The following is an 11,482-nucleotide window of genomic DNA, read 5'->3' on the forward strand; positions in this document are numbered from 1 at the left end:
CTGCAGAGGTACAATATGGTCAAGAAGTTACTCTCCCAATTTTTGATTCACCCAACCTTTCTCAGAATCTGGTGGCTAAAATGTCTGCTCCTTAAATACAAGTTCATGTGCTGCAAAAACCACATCATTTGTTGTGAACCTGCCTCCTTCTACCTTCATCCGAGGTTCCCTGCCTCTCATGCTGGAAGAGAGAGGGAGCAACTGTCCCACCACTTATCCATTATGGGTTATTTTATCTTCCCTTAGACACCTTTCTCCCAGCCTGAGGGTCCAGTCTATTTAACTGCTCCACACATGGAAACTATTCCCTATCTTTGATCTTCTTTGAACCTTTTCCAAGTCTGTCTTGGGGAAAGGTGGGTGGAAGTATGGGATGGACAGATGGCAGAAAGGTGACAGACCAAAGCTGGAGCATCCAAAATGTGGGTGTAAGAGGCTACAGTGTGGAATGATGGTCTCTGCTTTGTTCTTTAACCCTTCCCTAATAATTTTCAATTACTATTCTGTCATCCTAAGCGTGGAGCTGATATTTTTATTTCTCTAAAATCATTTCAAAATCCTACTCCCAGGCTTATTAATTAGCCTGTATCCCATAATTTCATATAGAAATCGGTGAATCCTTGCTGCACTTTTATTTACCGATTTTTTCTGCCATCTTCCTGCCTTAGCACTCAGCCTTATAAGGTCTTCTGCTGTGCCATGAGGAGAATCTTGTAAATACCTCCTCCTTTCCTTTGTTTCTGCTGCATGTAGGCAGCTTGGAGCAGCTGGAGTACAGCCTCTTTCTTGGGATAAAGCTATGGACAACCACTTACATCCTTCAGGCTCTGTTTCCCTGCCTGATGAGTCCTGGTCAGACATGGATGCTCTGTAGCTTTATCTTGACTAGGCAGTTGTCACAAATAACTGCAGGCAGAACAAAACGTTCCAACGAGAACTTTCTGTGCATAAATTAACAGGGAAAAGAAGTGAGAGGGCCCTTAAAGCCCCGTTGCCATGCACTGTTACAGCACTCAGAGCCACAGCAAAACTACTCGGCTGTGATTTTACATAAATTACTGCAGACTAATTCTCACTTAGGATGTTTTAACCCTCTTCTGATTGGTGCTTCTGCTTTAAACAACAGCTCCAAAACTGAACATGCTAAAGGATTTTACATAGTTGGGGCAGCAGCCAGAGCCATGAAGTAAGAATAATGACATTTTTTTTTTTTTTATTTTTTTAAGGTAAAACTCATTGTCTACCACCCGTCCCCATTGTATCAGAATCACTGACATTTAGGCCAGAGAGCACATCTGGCTATACAAAGCACTTCTTAGGAAGCTGTCTATGTTGACATGATAAACTCCCTAATTGAGTTGTTTCATTCCATCTCTTTTTATGGCTCCCAGTCTGTCGTATTTTTATGAATAGTTTATGCCATGCCGTACTTATTAATATGCTCCCACAACCTAAATGGCATCATTATCTGGAAGGTTCAATTAAAAGGTAATCTAGTAGGAGGTAGGATTCCCAATTACTGAGTGTGGGAAAGACACCTATTCTGTTCCCACTGCCTTTCATCTCAGACATAATTGAATCGGTCTTTCTCCCAAATAAAATGTAGCTTTTCATCCCTGTGGGGGAAGGAGAGAGGTCATGGAGACCTGTGAAGACCATATATAATGATGTCTATTTTTACCTCCACTTTTCTTTTAAGGTACAATTAAATCTGTAGTACACTCAAATAGCAGACACTCTGTGCACTCCCTCGTAGGCAAGACAGAAAAATAAATTCTTTTCATCGCTATTTATTGTAATTGAAAAGCAATTTTTTTATTTCAGGTTCATTAACCAGGCCTTTACAAGTGCATTAGAAGTAAAAAAAAAAAAAAAATTAATTTACATTTTATTTCTTACAAGTGTTTCACGTTGTAAATGGGTGCCACCACTCTTTTAGAAAATGTCAGAACAATGTAAATCTGTAATTTAATATTCATAACTTAAAGCTCTAGATATAATTTCCAGGGACAACGATTGTGAATAGTGCCTGGGGTTTATTAGTAGTCTGCTTTTCTTCCAGGGAATAGTAACTGTAAAATCAAGCTTTTGAAACCAGAATATTTTCCATTAATGCTGGTAAATGAGTGGCACTAAAGAATGAATTGGTTTTTCCCACTTATTTTTTTTTTTTTTTTAGAAGACACAAAGCCAAAAAACTTTATCTTTTTGAGCCTTCTCAGTTTGACATACTAAGTAGCCACTAACTGAGGGAACACACCTGTGTTAGTCTCATCACATCTCTTCATTATACCCAGATTGCTCCTTTGGAGATGGATTTGCAGGATTTCTGACAAAAATGCCCATGAAAAGATTTTTGAACAGAATAAAAACATCCACCTATCCACAGCATTTTTCAAAAATATTTTTATGAAATATTAGTCTATCTCCATGTGATTGTTATTTTCACGGAAGGAAGTCTTGGACCACACACCTTTTTTCTCTGTTAGTTATTGGTTTGAGTGTGTGTGTGGAGTAGTTCCTGGGCTTCTTTCCAAACCGTATAAACTTTTGCCTTAAAAGATCTGAAAATGGGCATAATTTAAGATCACAAGGTGTTTTCCCCATTAAAATATTCCCAAGATTAGATCACAGTTTGGCAAAATAAACCAATTTTAATTTTTTTGGCTCATTTTATAGGGAGCTTACAGACAGATTTCAGATTGGGGCATGATTCACTGCTAAGAGTGATGGACTTCAAGGTCTTTTGCTGTTTTGAGACTGCACGCAGTGTCAATAAAGATTTTATGAGATTTTAAATAAATTTAATGGTGTTTTATACCCTTAAAGTGAGAGAGTAAGGCAAGAAGTTTCACGGTCAAGATGCTTCTCATAGCTCATCTCCTGGCTTGGCTTTTGGAATTGGAGCCCTGAAATAGTAGCTGGATTGTGAAGTCATTGAATGTCAGTGGCTGAAAGGAGCATGACTAGATATCCAGGATTTTAAAAAGGTATTTTACCTGTCATTCTGAAAGGAGAAATTAGGAGAAGTCAGTTAATCTGTCACTGGTGGATGGTGACTATAGTAAGCTCACAGTCACTGGATTCGTCTGTAACAGCTCATGGAAATATCAGAAAATGCAAGGTCTTGTCAAGAAAAAAGGAGAGGAGTTCAGAGTGCTGAAGGCCATTTTACAACAGCTTGGTGTCTAGGAAAGTGGGAATACTTTCTTGAGTAACCTTGCAAACAAAGGCATTTGAATAGCCATTCATTAACACGGTGGAACTACTAGTTAAAGTTTAACCAGTCAGCCTTAGAATGCTGTGCGATATTTCATAGCAACAGTGCTTGAAATATTTACTTACTTATTGTTTCCTTACCATTAATAATGAAATACCCGAGAGGCTGTTTGCATTTCTCTCCTGTTAAACAAAGCGCACTAATTTGTAGATTTAAATGGGTTACATTTTCTGTCCAGAGCTACCAGACATTTCAGGGTTTTTTTATATGGAGCAGCTTACCCCAATGTCAGGGTGAAATGAATGTAGTTATGGGTGTGTTTCAGTACAAGTTTCAGATTATTTATTTTATAAACTTGTTGGCTTTCTGCCTCATAAATCCAAAAGTTCATGGGAGGCTGGGTTTCCTCACCGAGGGCTGTGCTTTCTGCACAGCACACATCTGGGTAGGTGGGATTGAGTTTCTAAATACAGGTATTCAAGTATTAGGTGTCAAAACAGAAGTGGCCTAATTTTTAGTGCTTACAAAGGTTTGCAGCATCACCGAGGCGAGCAGGGAAACCGGGGACCACCGAGCCTTCCAGTGCCAGGCTGGAGCTCCCAGCTGCCAAGGGAACACTGCGGTCGGTGTAAACCGAGCTGACTGCAGACGCAGTGATGGTTAATAGTGTAAAGGCACACATCCCTCCTCTATCCTGCATGGCAAAGAGGGAGCAGACCGCGAACACAACCCCATCGGAGGGAACGGCATCCCTTAGCGTGAGGCTCTGGCACCACCTGCGGGCGACCCGGCTGTCCGCAACGCGTGTGTCCCAGCGCCCCTTCCCTCCGAGGCTCCCGGCGTGTGGACCGACATGGCACAGCGCACGGCTGGACACCAGCGCGCCCTTTCCCGTCCGGTTCAGCCGCTTCCCACCTCTCCGGGATCCCCGGACAAGTCGGTGGGCACCTGAGGGGGAGCGGCCATGTCGCGCCCCGCCCCGGCGCATGCGCGGCGCCACCGAGGGAAGATGGCGGAAGCCGAGGAGTGAGTGCGGCGGGAGGGAGGCAGGGAGGGAGGAAGGGATGGCTGGAAGGATCCGCCGCCATCCGCGGGCACCACGCGGCACCGGGGCTGGGGGCGGCGGCGGGGCAGCCGGGGGGGGAGGGGGGCGGATGGAGGATGTGGGACCGGGATGTGATCGGGATGTCCCTCGCGCAGGCCGAGGCGGCGGATCCCGCTGGTGCCGGAGAACTTGCTGAAGAAGAGGAAGGCGTACCTGGCCATCAAGGCCACCCAGGCCAAGCAGGCGCTGCTCAACAAGCGCAAGGTACGGCGGGTCGCGGGGGTCGTGCTGGCCCTGCTTGTCCTCCGAAGGAGGGAATCGCGGTTCCCTGCGATCGTAGGGAAGTGATCCCAGGGATCGGCCCCCTCAGCCGGGGGTTACCTCCGAGGGGAGCTCTCCACTCCCTGGGCATCTTCTCCCCGTGTCTCTGAGCCCCGTAAAAAGGACAAGACTTTCTGGCTGGTTGCAGTGGAACAGAAATGTATTGAAGAGTGTGAGTTGTTCCTCTTGGAACTTGGTGGGCTGTGTCTTGACCTGGTGGGGTGTGTTTAGAGCCACACGTGGCGTACTGCAACGCTGCTGAGTTGTCTGTGCTCTCTGAAACCAGTTCACCTTTGTAACCCTTCATGGAAACAATGCTTTTCTGAGGGTGCAGTTAGAGTTAACTTATTTATCTGTTAGAGCAGAGACAGGTCATCGCGAAGCCTTTTTCTGCGTGTGGGGTGGCACATGTCGCTAATACAGGCACTCCCGGTGCACAGGGTGTCACTTCCAGACTGGCAGAGTACAGCAAACCTTTCTAATTCCGAATTTGAGTCCTGTTCTGCTGTGCCTCAGCTAATACAGTACGTACCTCTCTTAGGAGTGTTTTAAAGCTTTCCCAGTGAAGCCCATTTCTGTGGGATCGTGTACAAAACTCCTGCCATTTTTGTTGGATACTGTGTTTAATGTTTTTAAACACATCAGTGGCTTGCTGTATTTTCAAGGTGGAAATGGAAACATGAGCAATAATGTTAAATAGCCATTCCTTAAGACTTTCATTAGAAAAATGACCTTAGTGATGAGGTTTTGATTGGGTCTGCCTGCGTCGAAAATTCAAACCAATTTCATGGGTGATTTACGAGGTAAAATAGAAGATCCATAACATTAGATTCTATAATTTAAAATTACTTAATAATTTAACTAGTAGTGTTATCTTAACTATTACTCTGTAACTGCCATGCATATTCAAGTCCTGTTTGTATGAGAAAGCACTATGTTTAGGTGGATATTCTCGATCCTAAGCTAAGGACAAGCAATTAAACACCTTTTAATTTAAAAAGTGCTTTTAAATTTTCCCATAATCCTGAAATTTTTTTTTCCAAGCGAGCTGGATGTTCTGTGTATAAATTAGCAATAATTATTTTTTTTTGTATGTGTGCCTTTGTAGAAAAGGACTTTAAAAACAGTTATTTTCTGTTGGATGGTAGTTTTGAGTCACGCTATGGTATTGCTGTAGTATCTTTTTTGCCCAGATACAGGTGTTGTTTCTGCTTTCCCAGCGATTGCTGAGCTGGGTGTGTAGCTGTGATCATCTGTGGCTGCAGATACTTCCATTTAATTTCTCCTGTATCTAGAAGTATCCTGGGTGTTGCTGCTTTCCCTAATTTATATTTTTCATGGGGAAAAACTCTTTTAGTTTACTATTCATAAATCAGCTGCCTCTAAATTCATGTGTTGTCCCTCAATTGTGTTTCCCTTGGTCTTAGATAATCAAATTTATTTTCTTCTTACTGCTTCCAAAGCCGAAGGAACGTTGTTCCTCAAGTCCTGCATTTCATTTGGCCTGTCAGATGCAAACCTCTGAGACCGCTGGGGTGGGTGATACTTTCTTTTCCTTTTCACTGTAGCAGCAGAAGGGGAAACAAATCCAGTTCAGACGCCTTGAGACTTTTGTTCGGGATTCGTGGCGCAAACGCCGCGATGACAGCCGGCTGAGGCGCATGGAGCAGAGACCTGGGCAGGCGGCGGCACCTCGGGAGCACAAACTGGCCTTCGTTGTGCGGATTGTGGAGTAAGAAGCTCTTCCTACTCCTTACCTTCATTATTGCTGCCTTTTGTTGTGTTATTTCTGTGCAAATGGAGTGTGATCGTCGCACTAATCTGAGGCCTTTTGTTGCTGCTGTTTTTACTGACTCAGTATTAAGGGAGTGACCAGGAGGGTAAAAAGAGTGATGGAGTTGCTTCGGCTGAGAAAGAATTTCACCGGGATATTTGTTAAACTGACCCCGTTAACCCTGAAGTTGCTGCGGGTCGTGGACCCTTACGTGGCATGGGGGTAAGTACCACTCCTGTGGCTTGGCAGTGGTTTGTATGGGAATGTTGCTGCTTTTTGGTTCTCCGTTTGGTATCACAGATCCATAGCTGGTCAAAGCTTAACCAAATTTATATCTAAAACTTGTTATTGTCTCTCTTCTTCTTGCCCTCAACATAACTTGGTTACTTTCTCAAGAAGGAAGGGGCTTCCCACTGCATTGTGTCTCTCCACTACAGAACCTGATTTTTGTTTTTGTACAGACACCCAAACCTGAAATCTGTACGAGAGCTCATCCTGAAACGGGGCCAGGCCAAGATCAATAAGAAGAGGATGCCTCTGACAGACAACATGCTGATAGAGGAACATTTAGGTGAGGAAAAGGCTGAGAAAATTGAGGAAAGAGTTGAGAGTTTACAGTCTGACCTGAGAGCGTGGGGAGGGAGAAAAATCTTACCAGACTGGAGGGCTGGCGATCTGGAGCAGTGTGAGGAAAGATAATACAGTTGGCCATTGCTTTTTTTCTTTTTTAATTTTTATTTTTCTGCAGGGGGCTGTGGTATTATTTGCCTGGAAGACCTTATTCATGAAATCTACTCAACTGGGAGGTATTTCAGTAAAGTCACAAAGTTTCTGTGGCCATTCCACCTGTCGGTGGCTCGCCACGCGTCGCGTAACAGAGTGGGTTTCCTCAAGGAAATGGGAAAGCCTGGCTACAGAGGGGAAGCCATCAACCAGCTCATACGTCAGCTCAACTAGTCAGGTGAGCGCTGCCTGTTGGGTGAATTCCAAACCTTACCCTTTACTCCCTTTTCTAATAACCATACTGCCACTGGACACGAGAGGTGTCCCTTGTTTTTAATTTGTCACTCTAAAAAAGTGACCCTCGGAGTAGGGGAAAAACCAATGAGCAGTGTTGGTCCCATTAGGAATCAGCACATCCTGCTGGACACCTCCATGAAGTTTTGTGTTAATATGACTGACTGTTATTTTATTTTCTCTCGTGTTCTGCAGGGTCTTTGTGAAAACTTCAGGATTTATAACCTGTTCCTTTTCACATGTACCTCTAATGGACATTATCTGTATGCAAGGATCCACTCTCTCTCTGGACTGTTGGTGCCACTATAAAAGAAGAAACAGAGATGATGATGGAGGTGGACTTTGGGCTGGTCCTTCTTACACGAAGATATATACTATTGGATACAAGAATGAGCTTCCTTGAGAAATTTGACTTTTGCATCTCTGTTAAAAAAGGTTTTTTATGCTCACTACTGCAGACTTCACTCCTTGAAGTGCATCTGCTTCTGGGTGTGAAGGGGTAGTGCAGTCACCTGTTTAAGAATAGGCAGCACAGGCAGAAGAAAACGTCAGGTTTCTCTGTTACTGCAGTGCCAGCCCTTATAGTGAATAATGTAATTTTTTAATTACCTAGATTGTATTTATTTGAAAAAAAGAAAAGACATGGGTTTGTGCTACCAATTTACAGAATCACTTTTCACTCCTGCTAGATTGGGACTGCTGGAGAGAATTGTTTCCTGGTAGGAAAGCCCAGGTTTGTAATACAGTGGTGGGGTACATGTAGTCAATGTTTTTTAAATAAACTTCTGGAATTATATTATTATAACAGAAAGAGTCCTGCATCACTGTAAGAGAGTGGAAAAAGTCCAGTACTCTGGCTGAAATGAATTTGGTGAAGGAACAAATGAAAATGTGGAAGAGTCTGAAAGTTCCATTAACAGAGTTTTAAATCCCTAATTTCTTCCACTGCAAAAGTAGATAAGAACACATGAAGTGTCCTGTGTTGTCTAACAAACATGGAAGGCACTGTGCTTAATCATTAGGCCACTGTGACTGTTTATACTGTTATTTGAAGACTTAAATGGAGGCAAACTATTAGTCCATAAATAGATTTCATATTGACTGCACAAGACTTGTTTCGAGACTCATAGGAAACAAGTAGGATGCCTTCAGGGCATTCATTGTATTACAGACTAAGATTCAGCATTCATAAAACCATCTGAAATACAAAGTACTGCAGACTCTGAATTAGAGAATACTATAAAATTTGAAGCTTTATTCTATAAAACAAGAATACAAACATAGAAAATGCTTGACAGACACGACAGACAGACAGAACAACACCGTCCCCAGAACTAGAGCCCAGCTGTCATTAGAATACAAGGCTTCATGTATTTAAAAGTTTTCCTGATAAACAGCTGCTTTCACTGTACAAAAGGTACAAGAATTGTGTGGTTGATTCTTTTTAGGGTTATTTCTGGTAATAAAACAGCCCAAGCTTTTAACACGAGAACTGGCACCTCAGGAGTAAGATTTTTTTTTTTTTTTAGTTGCCAGAGAGAACTTAAGCCTGCTAAAAGCATATATTTTAATATAATCTTAAAATGCAAAATTATAGGAACCGAGCACAATTCCAGCAGCTAATCCTAGATTTCGGCAGTTTTTCTAATGAAGGCAGTGGTTTAACACACCATTAGTTTAGCTTGTGTAGTAAAGTAAGAATTGAACTATTACCGTGATGCCAGCCTAGTCTAGTGTTCTATCACATACATTATCACAAGCACGTTGAATTTTTTTGTGCCATACTTCATCAAGAGCAGCGGTAATGGTGTGGTCATGGCTCAGCTGCACTATGGACAGAAACTATACAGGGTTACAGGATATATACACACACACACAGGCCCCCTCCCTGTGTCCTAGGGAACAGAATCCCTTTTGTAAGCCACCATGGTGTTCACTTTGTGGATCGTGGTGGTGAAGGAACGCAGACGAACCTCTTCGGAATTGGTAATGAACTGTGGTCCCGACTCTTCCCACTTTTCTGGCACTGCCAAATCTTTATCCGTATATATCAGCAAGTCAAAGGCACCTGTAACCAAATGGCAACAAATTAATTAATGGTAATACACACATAAGGAGATGGCAGGTTTGAAGTGCATCTTCTAGAACTTGAAACATACCCATGTTCTAAGAAGTTACACTGATACTTGTTATATGAAGAAAGAGAGTATTTAAAACATGAAAACAAGTTATATTCATCTGGGGACACATCAGTTTCCTCAAGTGTCGTGAATTTTTTTAAACACCTTATAATGCTGTGGAGCTGAGCTCTCTGTAACACTTCATGTGAACTCAGAGTTACACAAGCCAGTCCACAGCTAGTCACAAATCATATTAATGAAGACTTATATTCCTCAGAGCATACATACTAGTTTCTTTAAGTTAGTTAAGCAACTTCAAATTCTGTCCTGATCTCAGTCTAACAAAGTGCTGTCTCAGAAACATGATGGTACATGACATATAATAATCAAAAAGCCTCAGAAAATCAGCAGAAAAATATTTTCTAAAATGGAAAAGTGTTTGTTTTCTTTAGTGAAGTTCGGAATACTCACAGGCAGATTCCAACAGTGGCAGGAAGGTTACTGTGGCAGTTATTTGTCTGATGACAGAGCGAATTTCATCCTGAATTGCTTTCTGAGACTTTTCTCGGGGTCCGCTGGAAAAACAAGAAAATTCTGGTAAGAAAGAAAACTTCTACTGTGGTGACGGTTTCCTCTAAATACAGTTCTCTCTATTAAGCTCTGTTGGTCTGTTTGCTACGGTATGTTTATGGTAGTGACACTTTTAAACCCTAGGTAGATCGACTTTTCTAAGTCTATAGCTGGTCTCCCTTTATTGTTGTCTATGAAGCTTCCCAGTATTTTTAAGGAATGTTAAAGTTATTCTCAGTCCGAAACGGAAGAGAACACTTTGGCATAACAAAAAGAAAGCAGCGGTTCTTTGGGTTTATGCACCCAAATGTACAAGACTTTATATGCTTTGTTGAGGATTAAAAATCAAGTTTTGATCTGATGCTTAAAAAAAAATAAGTACCTGACGATTATGTCTGGTTTGATCATACAACGACTAAGAAAGGAGGAACAGATGAAGTAACAATTACATGGCACTGATCTTGTGCCTGCACAGCTCCTCGGGATAGGGAAGAGCAGGTGTGGAGGGGCTGTGTTACCCACTTGTCATCCTTTGCCGTTTTGTCACACTCGATGTCGAACTGCCACCGCTCCAGGACCTCGTTGTTCTCGATGCTGGAGATGACGACCACCAGGCGCTGCACAATGCACTTGTAGAGCCACTCTGAAAGAAGCCAAGCGGTCACTTACAGAGCGAGAAGGGCCAGCACAGACACCAGGGAGGGCCCGGGAGGCTCCCCCGCACCTTTCATCTGCTCCGTCACGTTGTTGAGGTAGTTGGTCAGCTCGGAGTCGGTGGTGACCAGGAGGGTGAGCCCGTACTTCTGCACGCGGGTGAAGGTCTCGGGGGGGTAGATGCCGCGCTGGTATAGGATGCTGTTGATTCCATAGGCTGCGAGAGGGAAAGGGAGAAGAAGAGGGAGAGAAATAGCGAGAGGAAGAAGGATGTGTACCACCGCCCCACCCCGCCGGCGGCCATGTCTCCCCACCAGACGCGGCCTCCCAGCCCTCCCCCCAAGCTCCCTCCCTCCCTCCCTCTCTCTCTCCCACCGCGGCCCCCAAGGCGACCCGCTCCCCCGCAGCCCCTCACAGAAGAACTCGGCGACGAGCTCGGCGCTGCCGCGCAGGGTGATGCCCTGGTGCTCCCGGCCGAGCTGCTTCTGCGCCATGGCCGCCGCCGCCGCCGCCGCTTCCCCGCCGCCCGGTTCGAATCGGGCCCCGCCCCTTCCCGCCGCCCCGCCCCTTCCCCCCGCGCGCGGCCGCGCCGGGGCTGAGGGGAGCGCGCGCCGCCTCCCGCCGGCTCTGCCCTCAGGGAAAGGGGTGCGCGGCGCCCTTATCCATGGGGAGGGGGGGGGGGGGAAAGGGGGCTGCGGCGTGTTAGAAAGGGAAGGTTTTTCCTCACGTTAAACTTTCCCCGCCGGCTATAGGTGCCGTTG

General features: G+C 44.3%; 2 protein-coding genes across 2 annotated transcripts; one reads left to right on the forward strand and one right to left on the reverse strand.

The window, feature by feature from the left end:
- The first annotated feature begins 4,150 nt into the window (after positions 1–4,150).
- RPL7L1 (ribosomal protein L7 like 1) lies at positions 4,151–8,188 on the forward strand. Its single transcript, XM_027659049.1, has 7 exons — positions 4,151–4,246; positions 4,421–4,529; positions 6,155–6,318; positions 6,445–6,582; positions 6,822–6,931; positions 7,109–7,321; positions 7,573–8,188. The coding sequence occupies exons 1-6, from the start codon at positions 4,185–4,187 to the stop codon at positions 7,315–7,317; spliced, it is 792 nt and encodes a 263-aa protein (XP_027514850.1). The 5' UTR covers positions 4,151–4,184; the 3' UTR covers positions 7,318–7,321; positions 7,573–8,188.
- A 427-nt stretch (positions 8,189–8,615) lies between these two features.
- MAD2L1 (mitotic arrest deficient 2 like 1) lies at positions 8,616–11,264 on the reverse strand. Its single transcript, XM_027659051.1, has 5 exons — positions 11,137–11,264; positions 10,792–10,938; positions 10,590–10,710; positions 9,969–10,072; positions 8,616–9,445 (listed from the first exon to the last, which is right to left on the reverse strand). The coding sequence occupies exons 1-5, from the start codon at positions 11,213–11,215 to the stop codon at positions 9,273–9,275; spliced, it is 624 nt and encodes a 207-aa protein (XP_027514852.1). The 5' UTR covers positions 11,216–11,264; the 3' UTR covers positions 8,616–9,272.
- Between the last annotated feature and the right edge of the window lie 218 nt (positions 11,265–11,482).

This window comes from Corapipo altera, unplaced genomic scaffold, assembly GCF_003945725.1.
Source record: "Corapipo altera isolate COAL_440 unplaced genomic scaffold, ASM394572v1 255, whole genome shotgun sequence".
Classification (NCBI taxonomy): Eukaryota; Metazoa; Chordata; class Aves; order Passeriformes; family Pipridae; genus Corapipo; species Corapipo altera.